The sequence below is a fragment of the Triticum urartu genome, chromosome 2 (genome assembly GCF_003073215.2).
Source record: "Triticum urartu cultivar G1812 chromosome 2, Tu2.1, whole genome shotgun sequence".
Lineage (NCBI taxonomy): Eukaryota > Viridiplantae > Streptophyta > Magnoliopsida > Poales > Poaceae > Triticum > Triticum urartu.
The window spans coordinates 750,130,757-750,147,533 of NC_053023.1; the positions used below are offsets into that span (position 1 = coordinate 750,130,757).

Genomic DNA, 16,777 nt, shown 5'->3' on the forward strand with positions numbered 1-16,777 from the left:
GGAATCATAAAACATATTGATGGAAGAAATCATAAAATATAATGGTTTTTAAAGGAATCCAGATTATTAGAAGGAATCATAAAACATATGAAACATAGTAATAAAATTTATATTGAGATTCCTGGACTTCTGAACGAGCATTGTCGCTGCTAGAATGAGCCACCGTCGTCACTTTTTTTATCGGAGCCGGCATGACCTTGTCGATGACAGGCGAGAAGCCATCATACACACATGCCGCTTAGGACCAACGCACTGGAACCGCAGTTGATTGACGTAGTTAAATGCTTGATTCTGTCTAATGATCCGGCACTAAATCTCGCCATCGTATGGACAAGAAAAGATTCTAATAAATTAATAACCGATTAATGAACGGGAAGAAGAAAACATATACTAATTGGTTAATGAGTGAATTGGAAAGAAAACGCCGTGAATAATCGCGTGCGGCATCCTCACAGGATATGCGGGCACAATCAAATAATTCAGGCGGGCAGCAGCGCAACAAGTTTGATTTGATTCATCATGGAATAATGGCTGGGTAAGCTGGACACGTAGGTGCGTTTAGTGTGGACAAGAGAAGGCAATGGATGATCCATTCGTCCATGTGTCAGCGTGCATGTCATGCAACGTCTACTCTGTCTATTGGGCCTGCCCACGCGGCGTACCTAGGCTACGCTAGGCACAAATGCAGTAACGTGCTGGAATCATTTCGGAAAAAGTAGTAGTCCCTCTTGGCTTATCTATCTAGATTCTAGACACAAGAATCATTTCTTTCTTTCTTTCTTTCTTTTTTTTGTGGGAAGCACAAGAATCATTTTAAGAAAGCGAGGCACACAAGAAAGAAAGAAAGAAAGAAAGAAAGAAAGATTTTTTTGGTAGTAGTACAAAATCGATCGATCAATCAATCGTTCGATTTCCGGCGCCGGGTGGTCAAATCCTCATCTCCTATCTCCTCAATCCTTGGCTTTGCTTGGTTTTGGGTGGTTGGGTGATTGTCAAGAGAGAAGAGAGGAGGAGGGAGACACCGACGACACGAGTAGCTAGCTACCGGCCAGCCTCGGCTCGGCTCTCTCTTTCTTCGTCGTCTTCTTCTCCCTTCTCCCTTGTCCTACTCCTATTTCTTCCCTGCCCTGCTCCGTTGCTCCATTGCTGCTGCCGGTTCCAGCTCCGTGCACCACCACCAACTGCTGCTGCTGCTCCATCTTCATCTCTCTCGCAGTCGCCGGCGACAATCCTGGCTGGCTCTACCTGTAATATCATATAGCAACAACAGACTTCTTCTTCTCCTCCTCCTGTTTCTGCTCTGCTCTCTTCTGTTGCTCCAACGGCTGCTGCTTCCAAGTCCAACTCCGGCCACAGCCATCAGCGGCAACGACGGCCGCGGCTTCCCTCCCATTTCGTTCCCGCTTGTGATTTTGGGTGCTCCGAGGCCAACTAGCTAGCTGCGAGGCTGGGTAAGTTCCTCCCTGCAGCACAACACTTGCATTCTTTCTTTCTTCTTTACAATCTACTCTAGTAATTACTACTACTAGTAGGATAATAGTCAGAGTACATGGACATGGACATGGACGGATGGGTTCAATAACCAATTGAATTGATTGATTTTTTTTGTCGCTCTAGGACGGATGGGTTCCCCTTTTACTTCCTAACTCTGTTCCATACATGTACATACATACACTCTGAAACTTGTACTCCGAATGAACATGATGAACATTCCTCATATTTTTTTGGTGCTGCGGACAGAGTCGATTAATTCATTCATATCGATGACCTTCTTCTAATATATCTTCCACTTCCAGTTTACACAAGCTTGGAGGGGGGGCAATCACGCAGGCAGGCAGGAAATTCAGAGATAGTACTACATCATTCTTCAGCCTGCTTAATTTTAGCAAGGGGGGCATCTGAGCTTAATTTCAGTAATTTGGCCATGAATATCAATACGCTCATCATCACAACCAGCACCAGCAGTATCAGTAGGTATGTGTGTCTGTCATCTCATTTTCCCTCCTAATCCTGCATCCCTAGCAGCCTAGTAGGTACTCTATTTTGGTTCTGAGGCAAAAATATACATATACCTGTATCTGCTGCTGCAGGGATGGCAGCGTCGACGGTAAACCGAACCGTGTCCATTTCCTGCTGCCGGCGTACCAAACCACGGTCAAGCAACCTGACCACTCTGACGGTGCCACTGAATTCAATAACCCTGAGGAGGGTGATGCCGTCTGGGTACCGCCAGAGCCGGCCACCAACGATGATGATACCAACCATTTGGGCGTGCACACAAATGATGATGATGACGACGACGATGATGAATGGCATGATGGTATCAGTTGGGGGCAGCCAAGCTCCAGTGACTCTGAACCCAGCCCAAGTCCTAGTCCCAGGGAGGACAGGCACACCGGGATGCTCAAGGCCATGGACAAGCAGCTAAAGATGCTCACAACCCGATTCCTAACGTCTGCAGGCATATCCTTGCCCCACGAAGATGACGGCGGCGAAAGCTGGCTCGACATCGTAACCGCCCTGTCCTGGGAGGCTGCTCTGCTCATCAAGCCTGACGGCAAAGCCGGAAATGAAATGGACCCTGGGTCTTATATCAAGGTCAAGCGCGTCGCCTCCGGCACCCGCCGACAGTGGTAACTAATATATACCATTCTCCTAATTACAAGCCATGTATGCTGATCGACACCGGATCGTCACTGCGGCAATAGGGTGCTCTGATGGAGCTGTTTGTGTCTTGTTTGCAGTGAGGTGATCAACGGGTTGGTGTTCAGGAAGTATGCAGCTCACAAGCACATGCCCACCAAGTGCCACAACCCCAAGCTGCTGCTGCTCGGAGGCACCCTCGGGGACTCCGATGTCGGTCTATCATCATTTGATTCCATGGGACAGGTTGGAAGTGCATATATATGATTTTTCTTCAAATACTGAATCCGCATTTCTACTGTCTTTTTTTGTATGTCAGAGATGATTTATGCTCTTTTCTGAAACACAACTTGAGGGGTTTCTTTTTGTATGTTCTTTACCAGGAAAAGGACCATTTGGAAAAGGCCATCAGCCAAGTGATGGAGAAATGTGCTCCAGATGTCATCCTGGTGGAGAAAACAGTTTCACGGGACATACAGGAGCTTCTACTGAACCAAGGTGTCACTCTGGTGCTCGATATGAAGCTCGACCGGTTGCAGAGAATTGCTCGCTGTTCTGGATCTCCTATAGTCTCTGTCTTAGACATCATGACCACGACGAAGCTGAAGCAGTGCGACTATTTCCACATAGAAAAGATGGTGGAGGAGCATAACAGTGCCGGTGATGGAGGGAAGAGGACATTGAAAACATTGATGTTCTTGGAAGGCTTTCCCAGGCCGTTGGGCTGCACGGTAGGCGTGCTTTGTCTATCATATAGAAGATTTGTTCAGTGTCAATATTATCATACATAAGATTCATTCATGTTGAATCTATTTCATGAATCCATTATAAATTTTGCTTTCTGTAGATATTATTGCGAGGAGCAAATAGCGAAGAACTGAAGAAAGTCAAGCAAGTCATGCTCTACACCGTGTTTGCAGCGTACCACCTGGTTCTTGAGGCATCCTTCTTTGAAGATCAGAGGGTATTCTTGAATGCTCCAAACTCTGTTGGTATGAAGGAAGGGCCATCATTTCCTGTCAGTCATGCAGAGAATGGTGTCAGGTATAACAGATCCGTGGAGCACATTTCTGATGCAGAGGCAAGTACTGCTCATTCTGCAAATTCAGATGCCTTACACTCACCGACGGATGGCTGCTCGAGTGGGCTCACGGAGGGTGCAAGTAAAACCATCCATTCAAATCATGCACTTCCTTCTGAAAAAATGCTAGTAACATCAGTCTCGGGATCACTGAGAGGATTCATCGATAAATTCCGCCATCAGAATATTTATCTACCTGTCACTTCTCAAGAGACAGCTGATCACCAGAAAGAAGGTACACCTGAGCTCAATCAAGAAGTACCAAGTGAAGGTCTTCATGCCATGGTAATGACTGATGGACCAGTTGATTATTCCGGTGAGTACACGGATAGTTTAAAAGATTTCCAGAAACAAACAGATCAGCAAATGATGCTGGCTGGTCATCCAACAATTGGAAAACATGAGCAATTGTCAGTTGCATTTGAAAATGAGGAGCAACACAGCACCCCTTACAGTGAAGAGAAAACCTTACACATTGACGAGGCTGATGACGTGTTGGATTCTCAAAGCATACTGATTTTGATGTCTAGCCAATGCATCGCAAAACAGGTCATTTGTGAGCAGAGTCATCTGTCCCGTATCAATTATTATGGAAATTTTGACGTCTCCTTAGGACGATATTTGCAAGACATTTTGCAGAATCAGGTAACGCTCTTGTTACACTACCCCTCTTATGTTGAGCAATCTAGATAATATTTTCAGGGATAATTTATTTTCACTGGTAATCTCCTTCTACTACTGTTTTCTTTTTGTACATGACTCTTTTAATGAAAAGAATCAGTAGGGATCCTTTCTTACTGTTTACTAAAAAAGAAGATGATTTATTGTTTAACATTATGCCAGCTGCACAAATTTGGTACTTACAACTGCTCATGATTCCTGAATATTTACTTGTGGCAGAACCTAAGCTGTTTCTCATGCGGAGAGCCTCCGGAGGCTCACATGTACTCTTACACCCACCGCGATGGTAACCTGACAGTTCTTGTGAAGCGTTTGCTGCCTGAGCATCGCTTGTCTGGTGAATCCAAAGGAAAAATTTGGATGTGGACTAGATGCCTAAGATGTGAGCAGGAAAGCGGAATATCCAAATCATCTCGAAGAGTGATGATGTCGGCTGAGGCACGGAATCTCTCATTCGGGAAGTTCCTTGAACTCAGCTTTTCAAGCCACTCTGCTGATAGAAGGCTATCAGTGTGTGGACACTCGGTGAACAGGGACTGCTTGCGCTTTTTTGGGTAACGCACGCACACCCTTTAGCATTTTATTTGAAATGATTCAAGAAGTTATTTTATGTTTGTCTATAATTTCTTCTCTTGCAAAAAATAATATTGATAAATTTTCTTACTTCTGGTTTGGGGTCTGAACTTTCAGGCTGGGCTCCAAAGTTGCAATGTTTCAGTATTCATCAGTCGAAATATACAACGCCTGCAAACCACAGCAAACCCTTGAGTTCCATAATCCCAGTACACATGAGTTGTTCGAGCAACAGGGGAGAAATGTATGTACAGTTTTTATTTGGTTCTTTTATTTTTATTTCATGGTCACCTTATATACCAACCTTCTGAATTCGCTCTAATGCCTTTGTCGTGTTCGTTTAGGTTCTTGCCAGAGGAGTTACCATTTTCACTGAAGTTGAAAACATAATAGAGCACATGAAGAATCAGTTTCCTGAGGTGGTGATCAACTGCGGCACCATCCTTCCCGTTGAAGAGTTTTCTCAACTCGAAGAGATGTTGGTTAATGAGAAAGCCGAGTTTGTGGTAAACTGCATGCCCCTTTTTCTGTTACTTTAATTTAATGAAGTTACTCATGATTTCTGGTAATTGCTATTTTTCTGATTGTCCATTGATAATTTGATATCATCATGCAGGATTTTCTCATGAAGGCTGTTGATCGGCATGGGGTGTCTAGGTCCTCGGTGCATGAGATTCTTGATGTAAATTGGCTCTATCAGGACCTTCTGCTTGGACAGTATGTCTGGGACCGTCGGTTGCATGGACTTCTACTTTGTAAATCTGCTGGAAAAGAAAGAATGAGTAACAGCATGAAGAAGGTGACTATTGAACTTACTCATGACCGAACGGCAACTGGACCCGAGGCCGATGATATCGCCGAGGAAAATGGATCTATTGAGCCAGTGCAGTTTGGTGAACTGGGGGTGAACAGACATTCATCAGCAGTGACTGATGAAACCCATCAGGATAGGCACTATGAAAAGCAAGCTAGCGCACCGTCCAGAACATCAGGTATATTGGATGCTCAGGGGCAGGGAAATGGTCCAACGGTACAACGTTCGATATCCTTTAAGCAAGAGCCACTTGGTATTCAACAATTCAGAGTTTCTGAATGGGAGGACAGGGAGAAATGGGTCTGGAGTCCACTTAGTGAGTTAAGATTGGCTTACAGGCAGGAGCTTCAGGCCGGATGTTTGGAAAAATTTGAGCTTGTTAACCGCTACTCGCCATCTCATCTGCCACCCTTGCACAAACAATCTGCTGAAGAGGCGCCCTCTCCACGGTTCGTCGTTGGTCCGGGTGGCAATGTCTTGTCTGTGTCAGAGGATGAGATATCCAGCATAATCTCCCGTGCTCTCACCATATCCGAGGACCGCCGCCACCTGCTGGATTCTATTGTCGAGAGTCATGCATCGGACACTACTAGCATGTTATCCGAATCTTCCTCTTCCGCCTCTTCATCATCCTGGTCATCTGAATCTTCAGATTCTGAAGCAGGCTTTTTGTCCGACGAACTGTACAACTACGACAGCTCGCTCCTGTCATCCTCCCTCCATCCGGAGATATCTGTCAACGGGAAAGCAAATCTCAAAGGAAAATATTCAGTTATATGTGTGCACGCTAATCAGTTCTACACTCTTAGACAGAAATGCTGTCCATCTGAGCTTGCATACGTCGCTTCCTTAAGCCGATGCAAGAAATGGAACGCGCAAGGCGGAAAGAGCAAGGCTTTCTTTGCGAAAACAATGGATGGCAGGTTCATCGTCAAGCAAATACAGAAGACAGAGTTCGAGTCTTTCATAGAGTTTGCCCCGGATTACTTCAAGCATGTTTACCACTCTCTCGACACCGGGAGCCAAACCTGCCTTGCCAAAATTCTAGGCATCTATCAGGTATTTTACATCAATATATGGAGCATAATTTCCAAATTTTTTCTTCTGATGTGCATGTGTTTTTACAGTGTGAGTGTCCCTATTTCAGGTTAAGCAGATAAGGCACGGCAAGGAAGTGAAGATTGATCTGATGGTGATGGAAAATCTCCTCTTTGGACACAATGTGTCACGGATATACGATCTTAAAGGTGCGGTTTTCTCTCGATACATAGCTGACTCGAGTGACCCTCACACTGTCTACTTGGATCAAAACTTTGTGGAGGACATGCGTGTTTCTCCAATCTATATTGGTGGAAGAACAAAACATCTCTTGCAGCGGGCGATCTGGAACGATACATCTTTTCTCACGGTATGCATTTACGTCGCATGAACCACGGGTAAATTAGTCATGTTTCTATCAGCATATGGTTTAACAAAAAATATTGTGCTTGCAGTCAGTTAATGTTATGGATTACTCTCTACTAGTGGGAGTCGATGAACAAAACCATGAATTTGTACTTGGCATCATCGATTACCTGAGGCAATACACATGGGACAAGCAACTGGAGACATGGGCGAAAACTTCTCTCGTAGTGCCGAAGAATGAGTCGCCGACAGTGATTTCACCCAGGGAGTACAAGAAAAGGTTCAGGAAGTTCATGGCCAAGTATTTCCTAACGGTCCCAGATGATTGGACCACCGCGAAGAAGAGTTCAGGGACCTGTAAATATTGCACTCGCGGCAACTGTAACTTGTCAAAGATCGACAGCCAGAAGCCTCAACTTCGAGCCGAGTCGTGCTCTATCCAGTGAAGAACTGCTCTCGCCGTTATGGAGTTCATCTCCAAGCTTACTTTTAGCTATTTTGCAAGCAGTGTACATGGGATGGGTGTGTGTATTCACTTGTAAAGTTATCCAGAGTTTGCATCTTTTAGGCAAACTTTTGGGGAAAGTGAGGTCCAAAATACATGTACCACTAAGTTTTATTGCTGTAAAATTCACAATCAGTAAAGTGAAATCACATAATCTGTAGATCATTTGTTTAATTCTTTACATTCCTGCATAACTAAATTTTGGAAGTGGCTTAACCTTTATGTTCCTATGTCCTAAATTGCGCCATGGAATTTCGATGAAAACACGACTCGTATCATAATGGCATCAATATTCATACCAGCAGTTCAAGGTCTAAACATATGGCAGCAAAACAAGAAAACAGAAGCACCATCCTAATCGCATGAATTGTCCTGGGGGGGTTTGATTAAGTTGATAACTAGCAACCCTATGATAACTAGTGACTGAACAAACCCTCACAGTTTGCCTGAGTACAACATATGCAACTTCACAAGAAAGTGTTGCCCCCCTACCAATTTACTGGCCTCCCTCAACTCAGCATCTGTGTCCCAAACTGTAATGTACCGTCAACCGCTGAAATGAACGGCTCTTGAATATGGGAGTATTCCCTTGCTAGACCTTGTCTTCCTTGTCGCCTACAAGGGGGAGCATCTCCACCCGACTTCTTGGCGAGTTCGTTCCTTGGCTCCCCAGGAGGGCAGCAGCCTGCTGTTGGGAGATGAGATGCCTCACATACCCATAGAAAGTACAGCCGACGAGCGTGATTGCGCATCCGATTGCATTCATTGGGGAGATCGGGTTCCGGAAGATCAGCCATGAGACCAATACTGCAACAGCAACCTACAGCACAATGTGCAGGTTTTAGAACCAGAAGAGAAACTTGAGGGAAGAAAACATAGATAGTCCAGAATTGTCTTACTTTAAGGTTGCCAGCAACATTGAAGGTCACTGCGGTGGTTGAATGGATCACATAGAAGATGGAGAAGTTGAGGCAAAACGCAAGCACCCCTGAGCCTAGGATGATGATCAACGAAGAAAAAACAGAGTCATGTGTGTAGAACCAGTCGATTACGCCACCTCCCTCAAGCAACATTGCTGGCAGAGCCAGTATCATGGTGGCAAAGGGTGCCATGTAGTACACTGTGTTAATGCTGTAGGAACAGAGAATACTTAATAAATCATCTGACTGAGGCAAGAACTTACATGACTGAACTTGGCAGTAACACTACATTAAGAACTAAATCTTGTGATCCTCTAACTTGAAAAACTACTTACTTATCATTTTAGGAGACAACAGCAGTTGCTAAAGCATCAGACATTACACAACGAGATGAGCATGTACCTGTCAAATTTGTATCCGTGGAGCAGGGACTCTGCCAAGATGGTCTTGGTAGACGTGGCGAGGCAGCCAATCATGGCAGCACAGAAACCAAAAACGTTGAAACTAAGCTCTGTCATTGAGGTCAGAAGTATTCCCCCGACTATCGGGACCAGCGAAGCCCATATGCGCCACTCGAAGTGCTTGCTCCAAACCAACCACTGCAGAATAACTGCATCACACGGAATCATCAAATAAGTTGTTAATAGGCAGCAACACCACAACTCTACTGCTTCTTTGTGAACAGGAATAACACAGGCAGTAAGAGCACAGAATGACGGTACGGCACCTGTGGTTGCAGGGGTGAACGATTTAATGGTCTGCATGAAGGAGACAGGGATGTAGCGCAGGCTGACGTTCCCGAGCACGATGTTCATGCAGAACACGAATGACATGGGGAAGATCCTCTTCCAGCGGTCCTCGGGCTCGACCTGAATCAGCGGCTTCGCCTTGAGCACGTGGATCGCGACATAAGCCCCTATCGAGGAGCATATGAAGTGGACGCAGGACACCGTCAGGGGGAACTTGAAATCCAGCTTCTGCAGAAGAAAACATAAGGGTTAATGCCATATCAGCAAACAAACACATTGCTCTCCACAAAGGAGGCCATTGTTCTTAATAGTTCATTCCATTTTCGCATCGAGAACACGACGCTGTAAACCAAGAGCAAATCGAGTCCCGGTTACAGGTGCAAAACATTGCTACTAAGGATTACATACAGGATGTGGTGAGCTGAAGTGCTGAAGGGGACAACATCTCAAAATTAGACTGAACCACTAGGTCCAGTGAATGAGCTGGGCTGCTGAAGGAGGCAGCTCCCAGTCCAACGAAGAGGATGTGCGCTTCTTGGAGTAGTATGAATCTATGGAAACCGCAGAAAGGGAGCACCTTTTTTCCCCCATTGGGGGCAAGGAGAGCCACGCGTTGCTACGAATTGCTCCTCCTGCTCCTTGTGGGTGTGGCCGACTCGCATTAGCACCAAATCAGGTCGGAAAGCGGGGCGTGGCCGTGTCCCGACCCGCAGATCCGAGCAATGGAGACGGCGGGCGGCCTGGCGGCGGCGGCGGCGAGATGAGATGCGAGAGGGGGAGAAGGGGGCTGTTACCTGGAAGATCCACTTGTTGATGATGATGACGGTGACGTTGAAGCCCCACCACTGGAGGATGGCAAGCACGGCTCGCATGCTGCCCAGCCCGCCGCCGGCGGCCGACTCCATCTCTCAATCCGGCTCCCGCGTGGGCTGAACCAGCCGAAAGGTGGCCGGACAAGAGGCGGCCTTTCTCCTCCCCCCGGCCGCGGTTAGTAGCTGAACCAGCCCCGGCGGAGGAAGGCGGCGGCGGCGGGAGGGGGAAGGGGAGAGGAAGACAAGAAGAAGGCCGCGTCAGTGGAGTAGGAAGGGGAAGGAGTAGGAGAGAGTAGGAAGGGGAAGGGAGGAAGCTGCCGCTCTGAAATCTGAATCCAAATGGATCTCTCCTCTCCTCCGTATACCTAAAATCCATTGATTGGTGGGTTGATTGAAAGATACAGTACCACGAATACTTTTCTCCTACTACCTTTACAATTTCTTTTCCAGTTATTAAGATGTTTCTTATCTTATAAATAAATAAATGGTGTTTTTGTTAACTCAAAAAATGTAGCACTAAGTGGATATTGTGGCACCATAAATAACTAGGATGCACAAGGCCGACAACAACTCACGCACATGAGAACAACAGAAACGCCGGCCATCCACGACAAAGTCGTATTAAGAGGTAAAATGAACTATTGATATTTTCCTGTGCATTCTGTTTGTCATGGAGAAGAAAAATACATCTGATGACCTTTGGTTCGCGCCAAAATCTTTGGTGTTTTCAAGACGGCACCGGGACCGAGCCGGAGACGGGTTGACATGGTTGCCCATAGGTTCACCGCCAATGAGGAGTCGAGCCAACAAGGGGGGCGCCAACATTAGAAAAGAGGAGGGAAGGTGTAACGCCAAGGACACACCAGTCGGTTATTGGTTGTTACTTCTGGCGGGATCTAGACTCGCCCCACGGATCAATACTAGTTTTTTCTGTGCATTTTGTCCTCACTCATGTGTAGTTGGCACCAATTTTTTTTTAAAAAAAATTCTTATTGATATGAGTAGTATATCATTCCTGATAAGTCGGGTTCTCACAGAAGAGAAGAGAGTAAAGGGATGGCTGAAGATGCGTCAACTCGTGCAGTGTGCAAGGCAACAACAGCGGCCGCGGATGGCGAGGGAAGGGGGAGGGGCTGTTAGGCTGGTGGTGGCGGACATGTCTACAGAGGCATGCGATAGGAAGAGGCCGGCCGGAGGTTGATAGTGATGGGTGGCTAAGCTGGATTTCTTTTCTCATTTAACTAACTGGAACCAAGATAGGAAGTACAAAGAAAATAGATACTCCCTCCCGTTCACGAATATTAAGATGTTTTAAAATCGTAAATGAAATGTACATAGACAAATTGTAATGGGTTGTTTTTTTGGACAATCCATATTTCAGGATGTTTGTTCACTCATTACAGTCTGTATGTAGTTCTAAAATATTTTATAGGAGTATTTGTGAACAGAGAGGAAGTACTAGTTTACACTGAAATTACTAGGTACACTCCTCCCGTGATACCAGTTTCTCTTGGTCTCTCATTTGAAAAAGGAAGATGCCAATGTGGAGTTGGTATATCCGTCGGCACCGACGAGTGGCAAGCAGAAAAAGGGCCACTAGCATGGAAGGTTGCTTGTGCATGCACAAGGAAGAAAGAAGCGGACAAACAAACAAACAAACAAAACGGGAGGACAGAAGAAAAAACTACTATAGGTTGCATTCGTTGCACTTAAAAGTGCCCAAGTCAAACTTGGAGGAGAAGTGTCAAAAGTTGCTTCCAGATCTAGACTCGCTTGCTTCGAAAAAGCTTGTGTGACCACCACTACCAAGTGTCGCTGGTCAAGCAAAGTTTGCTGCTTTTGCTCTCCTCCCGGCGCCCTTTGCTGACCAGTTTTTGACACGCTGCCAAGTGACATATTTTTCTTCTTCAGATGGAGAGAAAAGAAGAGATAGCCTGTTAGTTGGCACAGTCAGGGCCTCTACAACGCGGACTAACAAAACACCCGCACATGTTTCGTCCAAATGGTCCGGACTTTTTAGGCCTCCAACGCGGGTCATCGAATGAGGCGGAACGGTTCGGATTTTCAAAATCTTACAGAGCCTAGCCAAAAACTGAGAAGAGCTCTGGTGGAGTCTGGACATCCATCACGTTGGACCGACATCCAAAAACCCTCTTTGCTTCCGCTTTAGAATCCTCCGAGCATTCACTCTGTTTGACTTGTCACATACCTATGGACAAAGCTTATCTGTACACTCCTCCTCTTCTACACCTTCAATAAACGCCGCACCCCTAGTTGGTGATGGGCAGGAAGAAGGGTGCCAATAACACCTAAACATGGTGGTTGCTTGGCTGCTAAACGCGGTGGCTACTTGGCAGCAGCCGCCAGGACGGCATATATATCCAACTCTAGATCGAGTTCTTGACGGTGGATCCAGCTCCAGATCAATTTCTCGCCGACGCCACGCTCATCAGGCCCCTCATCGTCCATCCACCGTTAAAGTGGAGACGCTCTCCTCAGATGAGGAGGAGCAGAAGTCGGCCCTCTTCCCTTCTGCAATAGAAGATGAGTTTGCAGCATAAATGGACGATTTTGGTCCCTAACCAGCCGAGGCCCGATGCCGCATTTCTATCCGCGCAACCGCAACATCCAAATCATATGCTTTTTGTGTGAAGGAGCAGAACATCTAAATCATATCAACCGCAATATGAGTCTTTACCGGTTTCTAAACCGTTGAGGACTCATGTTGACAATTCTGATTGTACACAAAAAGATCATTGATAATCAATGTATTTTTATGTATATTTTACTTGTTTACACCCTCACTCTCCCCACTCATTCGGTCTCCCCCTCAACCCCCCCCCCCCCCCCCCCCCCCCCCCCCCCCCCCCCCCCCCCCCCCCCCCCCCCCCCCCCCCCCCCGCACGCCGGTCCTCCCCCGCCGGTCGCCCCTCACTCTCTGCTGACATCATTTGCTCTTTTTCAGTCATTTACCGATTTGTTTAGAGAGCTAAATGACTGTGAAATTGAAAATCACTAGAAAATGAACTCTGAAAATGTTGAAACTTGACATTGTATCATCATTTCAGCCTCATAGCATGTGCAAAAGAGTAGAGAGGGTTACGACAAAAACTGGACGCACTTCATGTACAAACTAGATAATCTTTTTTGGAATATGAGGGTTTCAGAAGAGAACTCGTCTCTTACGCAGTTACTTCATTTTTTTTAAACTTATTTGAACTTCAGACTTTTTTTGCGTTCAATATGCAGCATTCAAAGTCATGTCATCAATTTTCAACCCTTTCTAACATCATTTGCTCTTTTTCAGTCATTTACCGATTTGTTTAGAGAGCTAAATGACCGTGAAATTGAAAATCACTAGAAAATGAACTCTGAAAATGTTGAAACTTGACATTGTATCATCATTTCAGCCTCATAGCATGTGCAAAAGAGTAGAGAGGGTTACGGCAAAAACTGGACGCACTTCATGTACAAACTAGACAATCTTTTTTGGAGTATGAGGGTTTCGGACGAGAACTCGTCTCTTACGCAGTTACTTCATTTTTTTTAAACTTATTTGAACTCCAGACTTTTTTTGCGTTCAGTATGCAGCATTCAAAGCGACGTCATCAATTTTCAACCCTTTCTAACATCATTTGCTCATTTTCAGTCATTTACCGATTTGGAGCCACGAACCGGTACTAAAGAGGGCCGCTTCCCGTCGCTTGACCTGGCCAAATTGGCCTTTAGTACCAGTTGATGACTCCAACCGGTACTAAAGACCTCTCCTATATATATAGCAGTTACGAAAAATTCAGTTTCATCTCCCATCTCCAACCTCTCTCCCGTCCCGCGCGCGCCGTCACCCTCGCCGCTCGGCACACACACACACACGTACATGCACACGCGCGCACACACACACATTTTTTTACTTATTTTCTGTTTTTTGTTTTTTAGATTAATGCATGTTAAATTGTTAATTAGATGATCGAATTAGATGAATTACCTAGATAAGAATGTTAATGTTACATGAATTAGATAGAAAAGTTAAATATTAATGTCAATTATTAGATGAATTAGCTAGATATTAATTAGGTATATGAGATTATTTGAATTAGTTGAATTTATATAACTAGTTTATTTTTAGTAAATGCTTAGTTGAACTAGCTAGTTGAATTAGAACTAGTTTATTTTTAATAAGAAAATTTAGGTATATGAGATTTGATGATCTAATTAAAACATTACTATATATAGCTACTTTATATATTTTAGTAAGAAAATTAATAGAACTAGTTTATTTTTAGTAAATTTTTAGTTGAATTAATAGAACTAGTTTATTTTTAGTAAGAAAATTTAGGTATCTGTGATTTGATTATCTAATTAAAATATTACTAGTAAGTGTTTAATGTTTATATGTTAGATATATATTTAATTTAGTTATATGAGATTTGATCATCTAATTAAAATTTTACTATATAGAACTAGCTACTTTATTTTTAGTAAGAAAATTAATAGAACTAGTTTTGTTGAATTAGTTGAACTAGTTAATTGGATTAGTTGAGGTACTTTATTTAAGTATATTTTTAGTAAGTGCTTACTTGAATTAGTCAAATTAATTAATTGAACTGGTTGAATTAATAGAACTAGTTGAATTAGTTGAATTAATAGAACTAATAAGTGTTTAATGTTTCACCTATGAACATAGGAATGTCGTCTGACGATGAACACGGTTTCATTATGTGCGAGTGCGAATACTGCAAAGACCAGCGCGGCCTGTGCGACAGAAATTTTCTAGTTGATGATAGACGCTTCAGCATCAAGCTGGATTAGAACTTCGAAGTGGATACAGTAAGTCACAACGACAATTCTTTTTTCGTAATTAAGCATGACTTGTGCTTCATTTGCTCCAACTTATAATTTTAATTTTTCACTATTCTACTAGCGTATCCCCTGCCATGCAAGAATTTTTGTCTTGGATAAGATAGGTTTCAGTCCTAACAAAACTATGGAGGTAAAAAAAGTTACTTGAAGACCGAGCATGGTTATACCTTCAACGTCAAATTATACAATGCAGACACATACACCTATTTTGAATGCAAAACTTGGCAAGCACTATGTAAGGCTTATGCATTTGAGCCTGATATGATTATCACCTTTGATATTCGTCCGGAAGATGATATTGAAGGTAATAGAGACATCTGGGTCGATGTGCAGACGCCTCCAGTTCTACCATTATGTGAGTTTCTCAACCATATTTATGTCTTCGATATTGTTTATTTAAAAATAGTTGACAAGTAATTTTTATTGACAACTTATTTCCATTCAAGCAAACTTGTCCGACGCTTGGTAGACAAGATCGTCCACTGTCCCGAGGCTGAACTAAACTGCGAGGAGACAAGTCATTAGGTTTCATGGCTTGAGGATCTTGATGCTGTCAAGAGAAATTATTTTCCTGAATTTGAAAATCTTAGTGCTCAAAACATGTGACCAATAGTGATCGTATTAAACTACGGTCATATCTATTTAGGAAACATGGTATGATTTTTACCATTTATCCTCAGTGCATCTTTTGCATACATTATTTTTCAAGCTAAACTTTCATTGCTAAGTATATTACTATACGATGTTCTTGAACAGGGACTCCCGATGACAGTTGTGCCTCAGTGGATCGAGACTAAAGGTCGCATGTCAATAGTTAGCTTACGGTCAAGACATCCTACATTGCACATGAGTGCATTTAGGATTTCTAAAAGTGAGGAATGCTTAATAGTGAAAGATTGAAGCAAAATTGTTAACGATCGCAGAGAAGTACTAGGGGGCAGCAATTAGAAGCGCAACCCACGATTAGGAGACATGTTCATCTGCATGCTCCAATATGATGAATCAGGAGAGCTATACATGTTCTATACTATTTTACCTGAGAGAGAGCAGCAGGAGTGATCAAGTATATGCCATATCCATATTACCTCACTTAGGTGATCAAGATAATATGGATATGGCATATACTTGATCACTTAGCTGCCAGGATCCACATGTATCCAGTCGAAACTAATATGCGGTACTTTCACCTAATGATTTAACAACTCATTATAATGTAAAACAATCACTAAATTAAATTGAAAACACAAAATTAAAAGAAAAATAAAAATAAAACAAAAACATCCCAAACATTTAGTACCGGTTGGTGTTACCAACCGGTACTAATGATCTATCCGCACCCGGGGCCAGGCTCGTGCCACGTGGTGGCACTTTAGCGCCGGTTGGGGGCTTTAGTCTCCACTTTTTAGTGCTGATTGTAGAACTGGCACTAAAGGCCCTTACGAACCGGCGCTAAAGCCCGGTTCTGCACTAGTGCAATGTGTTAGAGTTGATGATGAGAGGAGGAGTTGTGATTATGACTAGTGACCAACTTGTTATATGATGTCTCATTGACGAACATTATTTGGTGGTGATGACAAGTGGTAATGAATATGCTATTTAAACAGACTAGTTCATGATGAGTTGTTATTGTATAAAAGATATATCTGTTTAAACATGTACAACGCCAAAATGCGAAAAAAACATAAATTTTAGCAGTTACGCGGGCCAAAATATTACCAACAGCGCTCATTTATCA

At 43.9% G+C, this 16,777-nt stretch overlaps 2 protein-coding genes across 2 annotated transcripts; one reads left to right on the forward strand and one right to left on the reverse strand.

The window, feature by feature from the left end:
• The first annotated feature begins 912 nt into the window (after nucleotides 1-912).
• LOC125540478 (putative 1-phosphatidylinositol-3-phosphate 5-kinase FAB1D) lies at nucleotides 913-7,861 on the forward strand. The gene is made up of 12 exons (XM_048704092.1): nucleotides 913-1,451; nucleotides 1,797-1,974; nucleotides 2,091-2,633; nucleotides 2,745-2,889; nucleotides 3,027-3,374; nucleotides 3,491-4,369; nucleotides 4,625-4,959; nucleotides 5,096-5,222; nucleotides 5,323-5,484; nucleotides 5,595-6,851; nucleotides 6,940-7,200; nucleotides 7,286-7,861. Exons 2-12 carry the CDS (start codon nucleotides 1,925-1,927, stop codon nucleotides 7,640-7,642), a joined length of 4,464 nt encoding a protein of 1,487 aa, XP_048560049.1. The 5' UTR covers nucleotides 913-1,451; nucleotides 1,797-1,924; the 3' UTR covers nucleotides 7,643-7,861.
• Nucleotides 7,862-7,974: 113 nt separating this feature from the next.
• Nucleotides 7,975-10,525, reverse strand: LOC125540479 (UDP-galactose transporter 1-like). Its single transcript, XM_048704093.1, has 5 exons — nucleotides 10,165-10,525; nucleotides 9,349-9,598; nucleotides 9,024-9,231; nucleotides 8,601-8,832; nucleotides 7,975-8,521 (listed from the first exon to the last, which is right to left on the reverse strand). The coding sequence occupies exons 1-5, from the start codon at nucleotides 10,273-10,275 to the stop codon at nucleotides 8,294-8,296; spliced, it is 1,029 nt and encodes a 342-aa protein (XP_048560050.1). The 5' UTR covers nucleotides 10,276-10,525; the 3' UTR covers nucleotides 7,975-8,293.
• Nucleotides 10,526-16,777: the final 6,252 nt, after the last annotated feature.

Coding starts and splice junctions, on each gene's coding strand:
- LOC125540478 (XM_048704092.1), top strand. CDS start 1,925: ATGAATATCAATACGCTCATCATCACAACCAGCACCAGCAGTATCAGT. Junction 4,370..4,624: donor AAGACATTTTGCAGAATCAG/GTAACGCTCTTG, acceptor TACTTGTGGCAG/AACCTAAGCTGTTTCTCATG. Junction 7,201..7,285: donor ACGATACATCTTTTCTCACG/GTATGCATTTAC, acceptor TTGTGCTTGCAG/TCAGTTAATGTTATGGATTA.
- LOC125540479 (XM_048704093.1), bottom strand. CDS start 10,275: ATGGAGTCGGCCGCCGGCGGCGGGCTGGGCAGCATGCGAGCCGTGCTT. Junction 9,232..9,348: donor GTTCACCCCTGCAACCACAG/GTGCCGTACCGT, acceptor CGTGTGATGCAG/TTATTCTGCAGTGGTTGGTT. Junction 8,833..9,023: donor CACGGATACAAATTTGACAG/GTACATGCTCAT, acceptor CTGTTCCTACAG/CATTAACACAGTGTACTACA.